Raw genomic sequence first — 18,442 nt, 5'->3', positions numbered from 1 at the left:
CTCTGCCTATAATATTGGTTAAGAGGTGAGCCCCTGGCCTTAGCCCACATGGCCACAGTGACCGCTGCATGGAGTGGGCATATGAACCAAATTGGACTAACCAGAGCCCTTCCCAGAGCTCAGTTCTAAGTTGAAAACCAGCCTGTAGGGAATCAGAGAGAGAGACCTGATGGTATTCATATCCTTGGTTTCAGCTGTGCCTCGGAATAGTGCCACCCCAGCCTCTGAATTGGTTATGTGGGTCAATAAATTCTCCTTTCTTACTGAAACTAGTTAAGAGTTTTTAGTCAAAAGGCTCTAAGTAACACAGAGGTAGTATAGTACTAGGATATAATACTTAGTGTCTGGGGAAGATACAGGGAAGTCAGAGTTGACTTCCAGGTATCTGTTCAGATATTGCTTCTCTCCTGTAGCTTTCTTTATAAATGCATCAGTGTCCCCTCTGCTAGATATTAAGCTCCTTGAAGACCAGGCTGTATCTTATTCATCTTGCTTGCTTTTAAGCTGACATCTAGCACAATGCCTGAAAAAATGTGTTTTGTAGTTTTGCTGTTGAATAGTAAAGTTCACATAAGATAAAGTTTCATTAATTTATTTTTTTCTCAATCTCAATATTTTATTTTTCAGCTTTGTTGAGGTATAACTGACAAATAAAAATTGTATATATTTAAGATGTACAATGTGATGTTTTGTTATACATTGTGAAATCATTACCACAGTCAAGCCAATTAATATATCCTTCACCTCATATAGTTGTTTTTTTGTGTGTTAAGAATACTTAATATCTACTTGCTTAGAAAATTTCAAGTATACAATGCATTACTTTTAACTTTAGTCACCATGTTGTACATTAGGTCTCTGGAACTTACTCATAACTGAAAGCTTGTACCCTGTGGCCAACATTCCCCCCACTCCTGACCCTTGGTCGCCACTATTCTACTCTCTGTTTCTATGAGTTCAACTTTTTTTTTTAATATTTATTTATTTATTTTGGCTGTGCCAGGTCTTAGTTGTGGCACGCGGGATCTTTAGTTGCATCATGCGGACTCTTAGTTGCAGCATGCATGCAGTATCTAGTTCCCCAACCAGGGATCGAACCTGGGCCTTCTGCATTGGGAGTGTGGAGTTTTACCCACTAGACCACCAGGGAAGTCCCATGAGTTCAACTTTTTTTAGATACCACATATAAGTGATATCACCAGTTATTTCACTTAGCATAATCTCCTCCACGTTCATCCGTTTTGTCACAAATGGCCAGATTTCATTCTTTATTAGGCTGACTAATATGGCATTTATTTATTTATTTATTTATTTATTTATTTATTTATTTATAACCTTTTAATCCATTCATCCATTAATAGACATTTAGGTTGATTCCATATCTCGATACTGCAAATAATGCTGCAGTGTAGATGGGAATGCAGGTTTCTCTTTGAGATACTGGTTTCACTTCCTTTGGATATATACCCAGAATTGGGATTGGTGGATCCCACTTTTATGGTAGTTCTGTTTTTAATTTTTTGAAGAACCTCCATGCTATTTTCCATAATGGCTGCACCAGTTTAAATTCTCACCAACAGTGTATAAGACCTCCCTTTTCTCCATATCCTCACTAAGACTTGTTATATTCTGACTTTTGGATAATAGCCATTCTAACAGGTGTGAGGTAATACCTCACTGTGGTTTTGATTTGCATTTTCTTGATGAATAGTGGCATTGAACATGTTTTTACATACTTTTTGGCCATTTGCGTATTTTTGGAGAAATGTCTATTCAGGGGTTTTGCCCATTTTAAAATTGGTTTATTTGTGGTTTCTCTGCTTTTGAGTTGTATGAATTCTTTACATATTTTGGATATTATCCCATTATCATATATATGGTTTGCAAATGTTTTTTCCCATTTGTCATGTTGCCTTTTTAGTTTCTTGATTGTTTCCTTTGCTGTGCAGAAACATTTTATTTTGATGTAGTCCTACTTGTTTATTTTTGCTTTTCTTGTTCATGCTTTTGGTGTCCCCATGGAAAAATCATTTCCAAGATCAATATCATGGAGTTTCCTTCTATGTTTTCTTCTAGGAGTTTTATGGTTTCAGGTCTTATGTCTATGTTCTTAACCCAGTTCATGTTGATTTTTGTGTATGGTGTAAGATAAGACCCAATTTCATTTTTTTTCATGTAGATATCCAGTTTTCCCCATACCATTTATTGAAGAGACTGTCCTTTCTCCACTATATATTCTTAGGGTCTTTGTTGAAAATTAGTTGACCATATATGTGTGGGTTCATTTCTAGGTTTTCTATTCTGTTCCATTGGTCAATGTGTCTGGTTTTGTGCCAGTGCCATACTGTTTTAGTTACTACAGCTTTGTTTTTTTTTTGTTTTTTTTTTTATTGCAGTATAGTTGCTTTACAATGTTGTGTTAGTTTCTGCTGTGCAGCAAAGTGAATCAGTTATATGTATACATATATCCACTCTTTTTTAGGTTTCCTTCCCATTTAGGTCACCACAGAGCACCGAGTAGAGTTCCCTGTGCTAAACAGTAGGTTCTCATTAGTTATCTATTTTATACATAGTAGTATATATATGTAAATCCCAGTCTCCCAATTTGTCTCACCCCACCCCCCTTGGTAACCATAAGTTTGTTCTCTACATCTGTGACTATTTCTGCTTTGCCAATAAGTTCATCTGTACCATTTTTCTAGATTCCACATATAAGCAATATTATACGATATTTGTTTTTCTCTTTCTGACTTAAGTTCACTCTGTATGACAATCTCTGGGTCTGTCCATGTTTCTGTAAATGGCACTATTTCATTCCTTTTTATGGCTGAGTAATATTCCACTGTATATATGTACTATATCTTCTTAGATAAAGTTTCATTGATTTATGTAAAATGTTTTCCCTCTTGGCCCAATGCTAGTTTCAGGGATGGGCGAAAGGCGTACTGTTTTTCAACGTTTTTTATCTAAGGAGAATTTGGAACATACTTCAAATCTTCCTCTCTACTGTAACTTTTAATGTTTAGTACAGTTTTTATCTTTCTATATGTGTAATATACTTAAAGCAATGTTTGATTTATGCTTTAGGCTAAAGGAAATTATTTTTAAAGAGAGAAATTCCAAACTACAACTCGAAATTATGGTTCACAGTCTTCAAAATGAAATTAAAAAACTAACTATTGAATTAATTAAAGCAAGAGATCAACAAGAGGATCACGTTAGACACTTAAGAACCCTGGAAAAAGCATTAGAAAAAAAGGAGAGACAAAAAGGGCAACAGCAAGCAGCACAGGTATTTCTCTATTTTAGTCTATCAGTCCCATGAATTAACACATTCATAGCTTCTGTCCTGAAACAAATTATGTCATTATATGGTAAACATAAAGGATGTTAGGCTGAATGCAAAAATTAGTTTAAATGTGCCAGTAATTTAACCTATGGAATCATTTCTTCAATTAGGGCTGCCAACATTCACAAAGCAGAGTTGGTGGAAATGCTGCAGGTTGTTAGGCTTGTGTTTAAGAGCCAGTTTTTAAATGTCTCCTTGGGGTACTTGGAGACTTTTAATTTTCATGCCTTCTGAATGGAAATTTTCAATAAAGTCTGTGGTGAAATAAGAGTTAATGCTAATGTGTTTGATGCTTCTAAGACTACACTTTATGAGACCATAGCATTTAATAAATTTTGAAAATCAACTTAGTCCCTAGGTCCTATTATTTAGAAGGCACTTGTCTTTGGGCAACTGACATTAAAATAGAAGCAGAGGAGATTATTATCTAAATACTGTAATGGTGTGTATTTTACTCAGATGCGACTTATCCAAGAGGTGGAACTCAAAGCCGCAGCTGCTGATAGAGAAATAAACTTACTTAGAACTTCTCTTCATCAAGAAAAGGAACAGGTGCAACAACTTCATGAACTTCTTGCATTGAAAGAACAAGAACACAGGTAAATGAAATATGTATATTTTAGGAAAATATGGACATTTAAAAATAGGAAAAAGTTATTTGGTTTTACCCCCTGCCCCTGCCAAGACTAGACAGTGATTGAGCAGTGGTGAAGTCTGGCACAGTTAGCTCATGGAGAATGACATGTTTATGTATGCTTTAGAATCAGTCTTAGAGTTAGAACTAGTAGCTTAAAAACAAATCAGTAACTTTATTGAGGTTGAGGTATGGGCTTATAGCAATGAAGCTCATTTTCCATTTCTCTAAGCCCAACTAAAAATTGATCATTGTAATATAGAGAAAGCAGTTTTAATTGACTTCCAAGTAACTACTTGTTAAATTATCAGTATTCTTTATCCCTTTGAAGCAGGGTTCAACAAACTTTCTCTGTGAAGGTCCAGATAGAAAATATCAATATTTTAGGCTTTTCAGGTCATGCCTAGCTATCTCTTTGTACCACAAAAGTAACCATAGACAGCACATAAATGAATGGGCATGGCTGTGTTTCAGTAAAAATTTACTTCCCCACAAGAAGGACAGCAGGCCAGATTTGGTCTATGGGCTATAGTTTGCCAACACCTGCTTTTTAGAGTCCACAGTAATTTAAGCACATTCAGCTAGTTATCTGCTTACTACCAGTTGAATTGTATGATTGCCATGAGTTAATTGTGTTTGTTCTCAGGCCTATTTTGGTTTTGTCCTTGTATAAATCAAATTTTAATATATAAATTAAATTTTGATGCTCTGGGGAAAATTGTCATCATATGTGTGGTCAAGACAACTATAAAAGATTGGGGGGCAAATAATCACAAAAATCTAAAAATTGGCACTTAATTTTCTTTTCAGATATCTTTTAACTTGTTCTAGTTTAAAGAAACCAAAACCAGAAGTAATGGGTTTTGTTTTATGAGTTTGATTTATTCAAGAAAAATAATGGAGAGCTCTGAAGAATGAATTCACATTGAAATTAAAAAACTGGCCCTATATTAAAAGATTGGTGAAATTTCACACATAACTGTTGTTTTCAATTAACCAGCCACCAGGACCAGTCAGACTGTATTTATTGTATGTCAAAGACTCAACCAAAGTAGGAGATGCAGTGAGACAGAACCTGACTTCTGTGAATGCACCCAAAGAATTTTAGAAACCATAAAATGATTCTGAACTATCTCAGTGAAGTTAAGATTTGGCATACTCCTCTTATCCCTGTCACCACTGAATATGCAATCAAAACTCATATTCTTTCTGTATCTACCATCCTATCCCTAGTTTTCTGTGTGTGAAAGTGAGGAGCTGATCTTTAACAATAGGGAATATAGAACATTTAATAACTATTTAAAAGACCTTTAAAGTTTTTCTTTCCAGATAAACAGCATCCTGTGATTTTTATTTGTTTTTCATCCAGGAAAGACCTTGAAACAAGGGAGTTTTTTAGTGAAGCTGAGTTCCAGGAAGCCTTAGCTAAAGAAATTGCTAAAGAAGAGAGAAAACATGAACAAGTTATAAAAGAATACCAAGACCAAATTGATGCATTAAACCAACAGTATATGGATTTAGAAAATGAATTCCGTATTGCTTTAACTGTTGAAGCCAGAAGATTTAAAGATGTAAGAATGGCGTCTAGCGTTTTATTGAAAACAGAATCAACAAGATATGGTTTGATAAGAAGACTACGTTTTAGAATTCTAGCTCTATTTGCATGTTGGCTATATGATCTTAACCAAATTACTTAAATTCTTAGAGCCTTATTTTTTCACATAAATAATAGCTAATCTTCAGTGCTATTGCCAAAGCTAAGTGAGGTTATAAATGGTCAAGTAAAGAGAGCACAAATAGGAATTAGGAAACCTGAATTCTCTATTACTATAGAGCAGGGATTGGCAAACTAAAGTCTCCAGGCTCTATAAATAAAGTTTTATTAGAACAGAGTCATGCCCACTTGTTTACATAGTATCTGTGGCTGCTTTTATGTTATAATAGCAGGGTTGAGGACTTACAACACAAACACATATGGCCTGGCTAGCCTGCAAAGCCAATTATCTGTCAATTTTATTCTGATTCTAAAAATGAAAGAAGTAAGCTGTTTCCAGAAACAGGTATTTTCCAAATATTTGCAGAACTGCTATTTATAATGCAATTTTGAAATATAGGTTAAAGATGGTTTTGAAAATGTTGCAACTGAATTAGCAAAGAGCAAGCATGCTCTTGTTTGGGCTCAACGAAAAGAAAATGAATCTTCCTCTTTAATTAAAGATCTAACCAGTATGGTGAAGGAACAAAAAACAAAGCTGGCAGAAGTTTCTAAATTGAAACAGGAAACAGCAACAAATTTACAGGTAAGACATTGTAACATTATATTTCCTTTTTAATTTTTTATGTCATTTTCTCAAGAATATTGTGATGATTTGAGGAAGTACACAATTATGAACTAGATAACACTACTTATATATTCTTAACGTGTGTGAAAAGTAATATAATTAGGAGATAAACCATGATTGCACAGATTGTATTGCTTACACTAAAATAGTATTTAAGTAAAATAAGTGAATTAATTTTAAGAAGCATACTAAGTAAATGTACCAGTTTTACAGTGATACAGGTAGTTGAAGTTTGGGAAATACATGAATTGTTGATATATTAATTTTGTGGTAGTGGTTGTTTTTACATATACCTAACTATAATAATTTTTTAATTACTTTATTTCTGTTCTCTCAATTTTAAATATTAGTGGTATTTTGCCCAAAAGGAGTCACTTTCTATAAGTAACCTTTAGACTATTGATATAAATATTCAATATTTGTTGAGAAATTTTGAGTATTACATGTGTAGTTGCTCTTTTAAGATATTAAATAAAATTCAGAGCATTTAAAGGAGTAGGCTCTTAAAATTTGACTTTTTATTTCATGACCTACATTTATCTTTAGTTAATAAAATTTAAACATTTTTTGATGTAAAATTTAGGAACATTTACTTTGTATTTGCTTAAATAGCATTTTTTCTCATTATAAAATGCAAAAAGAAAATAAAAGCTTAAGTATAATAATTACTTTGCATTTTTTTTCAATGTGTTTTGGTGGTATACAGAATCAAATCAACACACTTGAAATTTTAAGTGAAGATGACAAGCAGAAGAGTATTCAAATAGAACTTCTCAAGCATGAAAAAATGCAGCTTATTTCCGAACTAGCAGCCAAGGAATCGCTAATTTATGGTTTAAGGACAGAAAGAAAAGTATGGGGACATGAGTTGGCACAACAGGGTAAAATTCTCAATTTTCAAAGGGAAAAAATAGCCCATTCTGCTAATCCAACAAATCTGGGTATTAGAAAAGGAAGGGCTTAACTCTGCCTAGACATACCAAGAAAGAAGGTGACACTGTATATGAAAGGAGAAGTAGTCATTTGCCAGTCAAACAGGAATGAAATTATACTTAGGAATTGGGAAGTAGTTTATTACACCTGTTATGAAGTTATAGCTCTGATTTTTTTGCTGTTGGTTTTCTTCCCCACTATAATTTGGTTACGTTTCTGAACAGGTATACATTTCTTTCTTATCTAGTGATTTTAAATTATTTGTACATATGCAGCATTCATTTTTTTTTAGCTAAAAATGTTGCTAACATTTATGTTGTTATATGTGGAGAAATGTGAAATCGTTTATGAATGAAAACCACTTTAGGTTCAGATAAACTTACCCTCAGTCTCATTCCCTTTCCAGTCACCATAAGGTAAGAGATATACACCATTTTAAGGCATTCTTAGAGACTTCACAAATTATGAATAGTAGGCGTTGGCCTAAATGGAACATTGTTCATTTGTCCATTCCATATAGAAATCTATAATATGATTTTGTTTGGACAGCATAACATGACCCATTAAATATTTCATGTCTGAGTTACTTGTTCATGATTTGTGGTTTTAGGTTCTCAAATAGCCACAGTTGTTTAGAAGGCCTTTTTGTTCTTTTCCCCTTTCCTCTTCATATTGTACTATTATATATTTTGTTTCTTTATTCAGCTTTTCTTTTTATTTACTATATTATACATTGTAAAATTAGATGTTCATAAAATATAAATTCTCCAAGGTCTTTTTAAGTTTTTTACTGATGACGTTTGTTTCTTAGGATCTTCTCTAGCCCAAAATCATGGGAGACTAGAGGCTCAAATTGAAAGTTTGTGTAGGGAGAATGAATCTCTGCGAAAGGCAAGTGAACGTGATAATGACACATTAAGAATTAAGTGCAAAATCGTAGAAGACCAAACTGAAACCATTGGAAAATTAAAAGAAGTAAGTTTGACATTTTATTATAGGAAAAGGACATGTGGAAAGTTTGAAAGATCTGTGGATCATAGTATAATAATAAATATTTGTCTCAGTGCATCCCAGCTGTTATGGAATTTAAGACATATTATCATGTTTTTTCTTTTATGTTTGCCTCTTTGCTTTTAAAAGTTATATATGACATTTATTTATTAACTTATTAACTTGAAATTACTTTTACCTCAAAACTTTATGGAAAATGTTATGGCCCTTTGAAATAATTGGAAGTAGTGTCCATAAAGGGTTAGGAACCACAAAAACAAATATTTTATTTAAACTTTTCATTGTTTAGTATCTTCCAATATTGCTAATTCACATTTCAAAATTATGACAGAACCTGCTATCCTATATTTTAAAGTATCTGAATAGAAAGAATGTAAAAGATTCTTGCTTGTTCCCAAGGGAAACCGTTTTTACCCTCTTCTTCAATATGGCCTATCTTAAGAGAGAATACTAACAGGATCACTTGTGTCAAAGTATCTTACATGAAAATTTCCAGAGAAATATTCTGAAAGTTAGCTTGAACAGTGAATCAAATTTGAACTCCAAAATTTTCTTCTAGAGATTATCTTTAAGGTATAAAAATAGCTGAGAAAGGGTTTTTAAGAAACTTGTAGTGAGATTATCACCCATAAAGTTAGGAACTCATTCTTTACAGTAATTATAACTACCTAAGATTTGATTTTTTTTTTTCCTTTAGTCATTTTTAAGAAACTCCTTGAGAACTTAACTTCGTCAAGTACAGAAAATAGAGAAACATATTTATCACCATGTTGCTATATCCATAGCTAGATTTAGGCTGTGAATGATTTAACTGTATAACCCTAAACAATTATACTGGTTTTTTGGTTTTGCATGAAACCAGAATTTCAATTATATCTGTCATACATGCCAAGCTACACTGAAAATTATTTAAATTTTTTAGCAGTGAGCATTTTTTCTTGTTTTAAAAATCTATACTTGGTATATAATACTTGTGGTTGACATAACTGCTTCCACAGTAAGACTACTGCTTATTAATCTCTGAGCAGAGTTTTGGGAGGAAATGACTAGAAATGAATAAATAGTGGAGCCAAAAAACAGATGACTTTTAGTCTTAGATTTTTGGTTAAAAAAAAAAGTTTTCAGATTTTCAACTCATCATTTTTCTTTTCACAACTTAGTACATTTACTTTAAAGAACACTGTATCAGTCTCAAAGATATGAGCATTAATGGTACATTCCATCTAATCACAGAACATACAGAGATAGCTAGGCATAATTTCTTTTAGCAGTAAATTCATCATAGCTAATAACTTAAAGGGATAATGACCTAATCTGCAAAATTTGGAGTTCAGTGTTTTCAATTAAGTAGATCCTGTAGTTAGCTTCTGACTATGGAAATTAGAAACAAATCTTTTGAGATTTGGTTTCCTCCTGTGTATTATTTTGGTACTTTTAAGTATGGATCACAAAATTCTCTGATGCTACAATGTTATTCTTTCTATTAATGGGGTTTTTCATAAGAATCTTCTATAGCTTTTGTGGATTCCTAATATAATATGTGTCAAGACTGCTTTCCTCGAAGTACTTACTTAAGTATTACTCTTAAGTACGAGAGTTGTGAGGAGAAAATAAACAATTCATGCCTTTTATGCAAATGTTGGTCAAGACTAGAAGACTACCTGATATCTTTGCTTAGAATTTTTAGATATATAACACACTGAGGAATTGAACCACATTTTTTAAAATAGTGATGAATTCATGCCTAAATTAGCCTTGTTCAGTATTTGTTTGTTTGCCTCCATCTTCTTCCCAAAAGGGAAAAAAAGGCAAGGTGGGGCAGGGGAAACAGGGTAAAAACAAAAACTGCCAATTTCATCTTTTCTCACTTTCAGAGACTAATATCAGTAGTTGGTGTTATAGCAGGGCTGTTCCTGCCGTCCAGGCATACCCCCTTAAAGCAAACATGTTCATTGAAGTAAATAACCCATATAAGGCCTAATACCTGCAAACACTTAACAGTGCCTAAGGCGGTCTTGAGCTTTCATTATCCTCTGATTTGTAATATGCAAATAGAGGATAAAGTATGACTCACAGTATAGAAGATATAATAAAAGGAAGTTTTGGGGGATGTAGAGCCTATTTTCATGTGACATTGTAATAGTGATGAAATCATACTTTAAAGTATTTGCTCATCCTAATGCAGAAGACCCTTGTTAGCATAGTAGAAATAGCATTTTAATTTGTATCATACATGCACAGTGAACATAAGTCTTTGCTGTATTCCATGTTAATTGAAATTTTCATTGCAGTTTTCTTTTCCTTCTACTCCCTCTGTGTGGTTGGTAGTTACTCACTTAATGAAATAAAAAGTGTAAATAGTGCATTTTTCTTAGTGGCAGTTAAAACATAGTAGTGCTATTCCTTATTGATTGTGATTTTTAAAATGTTCTGTAAATCTTTTCTAAAACATTCTTTGAATGTTCAATTTATTTTTTAATCTATAGTTTTTATAACTTTAAACCATATTGAATTAATTAGGAAATGAGACATTCAAGATTAATAAAAATAATTATTTTTTTAAATAATGATTTTTTTTTCTGTAAAAATGAAGTGTTTACAGGAAAGAGAGGAACAAATCAAAATATTACACGAAAAGATCACTGAAATACAAAAATGTACCCAAGAACAACTTGATGAAAAATCTTCACAACTGGATGAAATAATTGAGAAACTAGAAAGACACAATGAAAGAAAAGAAAAACTGAAACAGCAGTTGAAAGTAAAGGAATTAGAACTTGAAGAAATTAGAAAAGCTTACAGGTATTTTACGAATTTCCTGTTGAGAAATTACATGTGGCTTAGTAATTTCATATAACCAATTTTATTTTTTAAATTATTTCTTCTCATATTAGTACACTTAATCAGAAGTGGCATGATAAAGGAGAGCTTCTGTGTCATCTTGAAATGCAAGTAAAAGAAGTGAAAGAAAACTTTGAAAACAAAGAAAGGAAACTTAAAGCAGAAAGAGACAAAAGTATTGAACTGCAAAAGTAAGGATTAAGTCCTAAAGTATGTGGGATATCTTTAAACATAAAACTGAATTGGGATGGGTGGGCTGTGTAGGACGGCGGGGGGATGGGGGTGAGGAGGGTAAAAACATGCTGCACATAGGTATTTGCCAAGTACTTTATTTCCATTCCATCTATAAAATGATTATAATAGTTCCTACTTTAATGTTTGATGTGAGGTTTAAACTTTATATATATGTGTATTTATGTATATATATATGGTTTGTATGGGTTATTTAGCATTTAAATAGTGCCTGACACATAGTAATTGCTGTATAAATATTTCATTTTTATTACTGTGATTATTGTTTTCAAACTCTGTTTGAATGAAAGCAGCAAGTGATATTTTTGGCTGTTGTATGTGGAGTTTAGAGGAGGAAATCACTGACTACCAGGGACAGTGAGCTCCTGAAGAAGCTAAAACAGATTTAGGTAGCAGTTGGCCTGCACCAGCTGAGGATAAGAGTTGATTTTAAAGAAGGGGAAGGAAATGTATACATATATGCCATTGTTTTATGGATTTTATAAAATACTCTAGAGGAAATGAGGGTTTTACCTTGTAAGCTGTATAACTAGACTTGTTAAAATAATTTACAAAGTTGACTGCCTTAAAAATTAGGTAGCATGGTTTAGTGACCAGTGCTCATGTCAAGATACAGAATGGCATAGATAACATGGCATATAGGTAGCCCAAAAATCTCATATAGAGAGAGATAGGTTCCCATTATATCAAGTCTAATAGAACCTGGAAATTTGATTTCTCATATTTTAATTCTTTGAAAAGGTGTTATTTTACTCCCCAGAAAGTTTTGATTGATAATACAGTCATTTGTTTATTTGCTAATGGACCCTGTTCCACTTTGCTTTACAACCAAGCACTAATACAGAGACCTTGACTTGGAACCTATTGCAGTTTTCTTTCCTGCTGGTCACAGCTTTGCAGTTTGGAGTCCTTTTGATCCTAAAAGAAACAATCATTTCATATAACTAGCAGTTCCTAAACTTAATAAAAATCATAAAGCCTGACAATTTTTAGAATCTCTTATATTGCATTGTTTATCATGTCTTTAAGAGCAAAACAATAAAGGCCTGATTTTATACATTAATGCTTTTATGACTAAGATTGATAATATGATTTTTAATTTAATGGAATTTTAATAAAATAAGTAAATTATTGTTCATAAGAATAGATTTTATTTGCATAGTTTCTTATAATGTATAAATTGATTTTTTTCTTATATCTTATTTTGAACCCAGCAATAATTTTGTGAGGTTGGCTGAACAGGCAGGACTATTGTGTTTTATAGTTGACAAACTTTAAACACAGAGTTTGTGACTCGCCCTTAGTCACATAGCTACCAACTGTTGCAACTGGGAATAAAAAAAAAAGACTTTTGATTCATGGTCCTGATGCTGAAAACTCATCCTCTGTACGCTGGTGCCAAATCAAGTCTCAGAGACAGAGTTTCAGGTGAAATAGAGAAGAATGGCTTTATTCCTTTGCTGGGCAAAGGGGGACACAACAGGCTTGTGCCTCAAAAAACTGTGTCCCAGCCTGAGAAGTGAGGAGTTTTATAGCAATGGTTCAAGGGCGGAGCGGCTAATAAGGATCAGGGTGTGTGCAGTGCCTGCACTCCTTTAATCTGGCCTCAGGTGGTCTCCTGATGAGCTTCTCTGGTTCCTTTAATCTGGTGTCAGGTGGTCTTCTCCCTAGTCTCTGCATCCCCTCCCTTCCCTCATTAGCAACTGTTTGAATCTGTCCTTTGGAACTCAGGGAAGGTCATGGAGGCTGGAGTCTATTCCCTACAAACAAGAAATGGGGACACAGAAAGGCTTCCATGCCCAGGAGTCCCACAGGGTCCTGCTTGGTTTCAGTCCCAATGTTCAATCCACTATTACAATGGGCTGTGCCAAAACCAGGAAGTTTGTTCATTATGGACTTAATGTTTTTAATAAAATTATTCATACTTAATATAAAGGAATGGGTATTTGGCCTATAAGAAACTTTTAGCACTAAAATTTTGTGAATACTGTTTATAATTTATTAACATAGGGTTTTACCCATTAAGCATTAACATAGGGAAGTCAGACATATATGCTTACAAACTTGAACCTTCCTATAGTATATATACCTCAAATTATTATCACACTGCTAATACATGGAGGAAAAAAAGATTGATAGTAGCATCTATGAAGGTGCTTATAAACCATATTCTTAGACTCAAAATAAATGAGAACCAATGTACTCTAACTTTCAGAGGGTAATAGTGTAACAAACTTCCATTGATGTTACCTTACTCTATTCTGTTACTAAGATTCTGTTGGATGGTGAACTACTTATATCTTTAGTTACCCAAGATGGCCCGTTGCTATTTAATGGAGTTATGCTTCCATTAAAATATGAATGTAAGAGCTTCCATCTAAAAAGGCAAAAAACAGCCTAATTTTTATATGTACCAGTAGATATGTGGGTTTGTTTTGTTTTTAAGGGATGCAATAGAAATGCTTCATAGTATGGATGATGCATTTAAAAAACAAGTTGATGCAATTGTTGAAGCTCATCAAGCTGAAATAATACAACTGGCAAGTGAAAAGCAGAAATGTATTGATTCTGCAAATTTAAAGGTACTGTAAGTAAAATTCACTTTGATAATCAGTATTAAATTGTTATAGCTAAGTAAATTGGATCTTTGACAATGATAAAAGAGAAAAGGAAGCATGATTTAAAGACCAAATAGATATGAAGAAAATTGCCAGTACAATCATGAAGCCAGACCAAAATGTCGGTAATACTTAGATTAGGTGTAGAATATAATTTTAATGAAACCAAGATTATAAGTTTGATTCTGATGTGCACCTGCTCCATGAACTCTGGATAAAAATTTCTGTATCCCTAGCCAATTTCAGCTGGAAGCCCCTTTGGTTACACATAGGCAAGATGAGAATGTGAATATTAAATACAATCCATCACTACCTAGGACAAGTTCTCAAGGAGTGTTTTATTATCAATTAGGGTTCAAAACTATCAAATTTCTCATTTTAATATCATTGACAAAGGAATGGGTTAGGATGATAATAAATCAGAGGCAAACATCAAAATTACCTGCAGAGCTTTTTAATAATACATATGCATGTGCTTCCCCCTCAGACTTTCATTCACTAAGACTGGGATCAGACCCAGGTATTTTTCTCAACAGGTGCTTCTGATATGACCCCTCTGTTAAGATCCACTAGATGAGCAGACAGTTACAAATTTCCATTTTTCCCTGATTTTGAAGTAATAATAAGAAACAGATATCTTTAAGACTGGAGATTTATAAATCAGCAACTGGAAAAGGAAAAGAGTTAATAGAAAAGGGAAGTGATACTTCATATATTATAATCAAGGTTGTATAATTAAATGACATTACCATCAGGAGTCTATGTAACCAGAAAGGGGGATTTAGGTCTTCGGAAATAATCACAATGAATAAGGAAATATAACTTGTTCAAAATTTAGTTCTTTGTTTCATTTCAAGTTAACAGATGTTTCAGATATTTTATTTAAAATCTACCGATTGTTGAACAAGAGTACATTAGGTATTACTAAATAAAGTATAAAATTAGGCCTTTAGCTAAAAAGAAAATACTGTGTTTGATTATGGACATCTTGCCAATATGATGTAATATCAAAGGAAGGTGTTTGTTAGAGAATAGAAAAATTTCACCAAAGCTTAAATGTGGTAATCATGAAAAAAAATTGTAAGGCATCACGTAGAGGTGATCATTTAAATTAGGAAAAATGTTTTCAAAGGGAAAAAAATTAGGAAGTCTGTACTAGAGATTAGGAAGAGGGAGTAAACAGAAAGGGATGATGATATTGGTAGTACTCTCAGGAATGTTGTATGATAGGAGAGAGAGTTTCAAGCAGAAATTAATAGTATCAAATACATTGAATCCTAGGAGAATGTAGGTTAACAATAAAATCATAAGATGATCTCTCAAAAAGATGGTAATTTATAACCACCACCAGCAATTTTAGAAATGCAGTGTTTAAAGAGTTTCTTTGGAAATGGAGGTTGTTTCAGTTTTTAAAGTCAAATTCATGATTCAGCATTCATAATCAGCACAGGACAGTGGAAAGATTAAGTCAGAAGACTGGTATCATCCAAATATGCTCCTGAGAAGCTACACAACTTGAACAAGTTTTCTAAATTATAAAATAGAGTAAAAATAAATTACCATGTGTTAATCACAAGAACCTATGAGAAATAAATGGATAATACACATGTAAGTACTTTGTATACAGTATAACATTTTCCCTATTAGTATTTGAACAAGTTAACATTTTATTAACCTCTGTGCTTTAAATGGACATCACAAAATACAAAATGTATAAGAATAAATTTTTCACTTTTTTGCATTTTTTAAAATACATTTTCATTAAGAAATGTAAATGTTATAAAATTTATATGTTGATTTAGGTTCATCAAGTTGAAGAAGAAATGCGTGGACTTCTGGAAGAAACATGCAAGAACAAAAAAGCAATGGAAATAAAAATTAAGCAACTTGCTTTTGCTCTAAATCAAATTCAGCAAGAAATGTGATGGTTCTGAGAATGGATTGAATTGAAATGAACCAGCAGACCTATTGTAAAAATGATTAAATATTGTGATAGTAGTAACTGCTATGACTTTGAAATGTCTTTTTCTACACATTTCATTCTGATTATATTTTAAAAGACTTGATCAAGTATTTATTAATTGTATATGTAGGTTTTTTTATAATAAATTGTTGACAATTATGTGTATTAGAAAAACCTACCAAAATAACTAAACTTAAAACACTTTTTCTTGTTTCGGTGCTGTACATTGTTTGCTAATTACACATTTGCCTATGAGGGAAAGTATTTTAATATTGTTAACCTTACTGTGTTGATGAAGAACTAATTATATTTATTGGTTGTCCTTTAGTTGACATAGCGCCATTCTTTTGAAAGGCTCATAAATGTAGCTAAAAAATATTTTAAATCTGTATAAGGGATGTGGTATTTTTAAGAATGCATATGTAAGTATCTCCACATCACTCATAATGACCCCTTTTTATATAATGCATATGACTTTTTCATTAAAGATTACATTTAAGGTTTTATAAACATTGTCTCAGAGGAACACTACTGTTCCACTGTCATTCTCTCATTTTTCCTTTTTAGTTACTATTTATGAAGAGAATTCTTATTTTGTAACTGTTGACTTCCATTTCATATCAGTTGACTTTTACTATTTCACTTTTGTCATCTCTTATGTTCCTCTGTATTCAGAACAAAGATCTAAATACTATTCTCCTTACTATTTCTGAAAGAATATAATACCTAATTCTTAACTAATAGCCAGTGAACTAAGTTTTGAAAATTAAATGGAATCAGAAAAAATGTAAAGAGAGGGCCCCATTTTGTTATAGGCAAGATTTATACTGAAATCCGTGGGACATCAAGCATGTCAATATATGTAATGGGAGTCTGTGGAAGAGGGGAGGACATAAGAAATATTGGGGAAAATAATAGCTGAAAACTTCCTAAATTTGATGAAAAAGATTAACCTACAGATTCAAGAACTTCCGTAAAACCCAGGATAAGCACAAAGAGAACCACACCTAGACACTTAAGAGTCAAACTGTTGGGAAAATCTTGAAAGCAGTGAGAAAATATGATTTATTTCATATAAAGAAACAATATAACTAACAGTTGACTTCTCATCAGAAATAATGGAGACCAGAAGGCAGTGAAAGACATATTTTAGGTACAGGAAGAAAAGGAACAGTACATCCAGGGCTCCCCTGGTGGCGCAGTGGTTGAGAGTCCACCTGCCAATGCAGGGGACACGGGTTCGTGCCCCGGTCCGGGAAGATACCCCACGGAGCAGCTGGGCCCGTGAGCCGTGGCCGCTGAGCCTGCGCATCCGGAGCCTGTGCTCCGCAACGGGAGAGGCCACAACAGTGAGAGGCCCATGTACTGCAAAAAAAACAAAAACAAAAAAAAAGAATTCTACATCCAACAATATTATCCCTCAGAATAAATGCAAAGCAAATGAGACTAGAAGCAGTGGGCTGACAGAGTACTCAAAGAAAAAAAATTAGCTAAGAATCTTATATCCCACAAAACTATCTTTTAAACATGAAACCAAAATAAAGTCATTCCCAGGTAACAGAAAATGTGTTCCTACCAGACCCACCTTACAACAAAGGCTGAAGGAAGTTCTTAAGGCTTCAGATCCTTTCAGAAGGTGACCCTAGAGAGTAATTTGAATACACATGAGAAGAAAAAAACACCAGTAAAGGTAATTATAAAAGAATATAAATACATATTTCTTTTCCTTTCATCCCTTAGCTGATTAAAAAAGCAAATATGTAAAACAATGTGTATAATTGTATTATTGGGAGTAAAACAAAATGTAATATTTCTCAATATCAGCACAAAGGTGGGTGGAAGCAAAGCTGTACGGAAGCAAGGAAGTAACAGGAGACAGTAACTTGAAATCATAGGAACAAGTGACACCAATAATAAATATGAAAATGTAACTATATATATTTGCTCTTCTTAGACTTTAAGTTATATAAAACAACTATAAAAACAGTTGCAATTATAAAATAGATGTAACATATATAACAGAAAGCACAAAGAGGAAGAGAATAGAGCTATATAGAAGATTCTATATTTCATTGAAACTGGGTTAGTATAAATCTGTTGTATATTCTGATAAGGTATGTATAAGCCCTTGTGAAGCCATTAAGGAAGTAACTCAAAATAAATAACTAAAGAATAGAATTAAAATGTTATACTAGAAAATATTTGTGTAATACAAAAGAAGCAGAAGTAGAGCAATAAAGTATAAAGCAATTATTAAATGCAATAAAGAAGATATTTAGAAAACAAAAAATGGCAGAAATAAGTTCAACTCATGTATAATTCAACTACATCAATAATTATGTTGTGTGACTGGATTAAATAATCCAAAAGACAAAAATAGACAAGAAAACAAGATCCAGCTGTGTGTTGCCTACAAGACACTTTCAAATATGCAAATAGGTTGAAAGTAAAAGGACAGAAAAATATATGTAAATAGCAACCATAAGAAAGATGGAATGG

The 18,442-nt window shown here is 32.8% G+C and overlaps 1 protein-coding gene across 3 annotated transcripts in view; it reads left to right on the top strand.

Annotated features, from left to right (window-relative positions):
• Positions 1-18,155, top strand: part of LRRCC1 (leucine rich repeat and coiled-coil centrosomal protein 1) — a 44,276-nt gene extending 26,121 nt beyond the window's left edge. Inside the window, exons 10-19 of one of the 3 annotated variants that reach the window (XM_029222993.1) lie at positions 3,088-3,292; positions 3,809-3,948; positions 5,353-5,554; positions 6,098-6,283; positions 7,032-7,206; positions 8,070-8,233; positions 10,863-11,071; positions 11,164-11,301; positions 13,809-13,944; positions 15,783-18,155. In XM_029222993.1, coding sequence (XP_029078826.1) covers positions 3,088-3,292; positions 3,809-3,948; positions 5,353-5,554; positions 6,098-6,283; positions 7,032-7,206; positions 8,070-8,233; positions 10,863-11,071; positions 11,164-11,301; positions 13,809-13,944; positions 15,783-15,905 — 1,678 coding nt within the window. In that variant the 3' untranslated portion in view covers positions 15,906-18,155. The remainder of the gene's footprint in view (positions 1-3,087; positions 3,293-3,808; positions 3,949-5,352; positions 5,555-6,097; positions 6,284-7,031; positions 7,207-8,069; positions 8,234-10,862; positions 11,072-11,163; positions 11,302-13,808; positions 13,945-15,782) is intronic. The other 2 variants (XM_029222995.1, XM_029222994.1) reach the window with 2 other exon arrangements.
• Positions 18,156-18,442: the final 287 nt, after the last annotated feature.

Source organism: Monodon monoceros, unplaced genomic scaffold, assembly GCF_005190385.1.
Source record: "Monodon monoceros isolate NGI ecotype Baffin Bay Population unplaced genomic scaffold, NGI_Narwhal_1 Super_Scaffold_14, whole genome shotgun sequence".
NCBI classification, from domain to species: domain Eukaryota; kingdom Metazoa; phylum Chordata; class Mammalia; order Artiodactyla; family Monodontidae; genus Monodon; species Monodon monoceros.
This window is presented reverse-complemented; position numbering and strand designations above follow the sequence as displayed.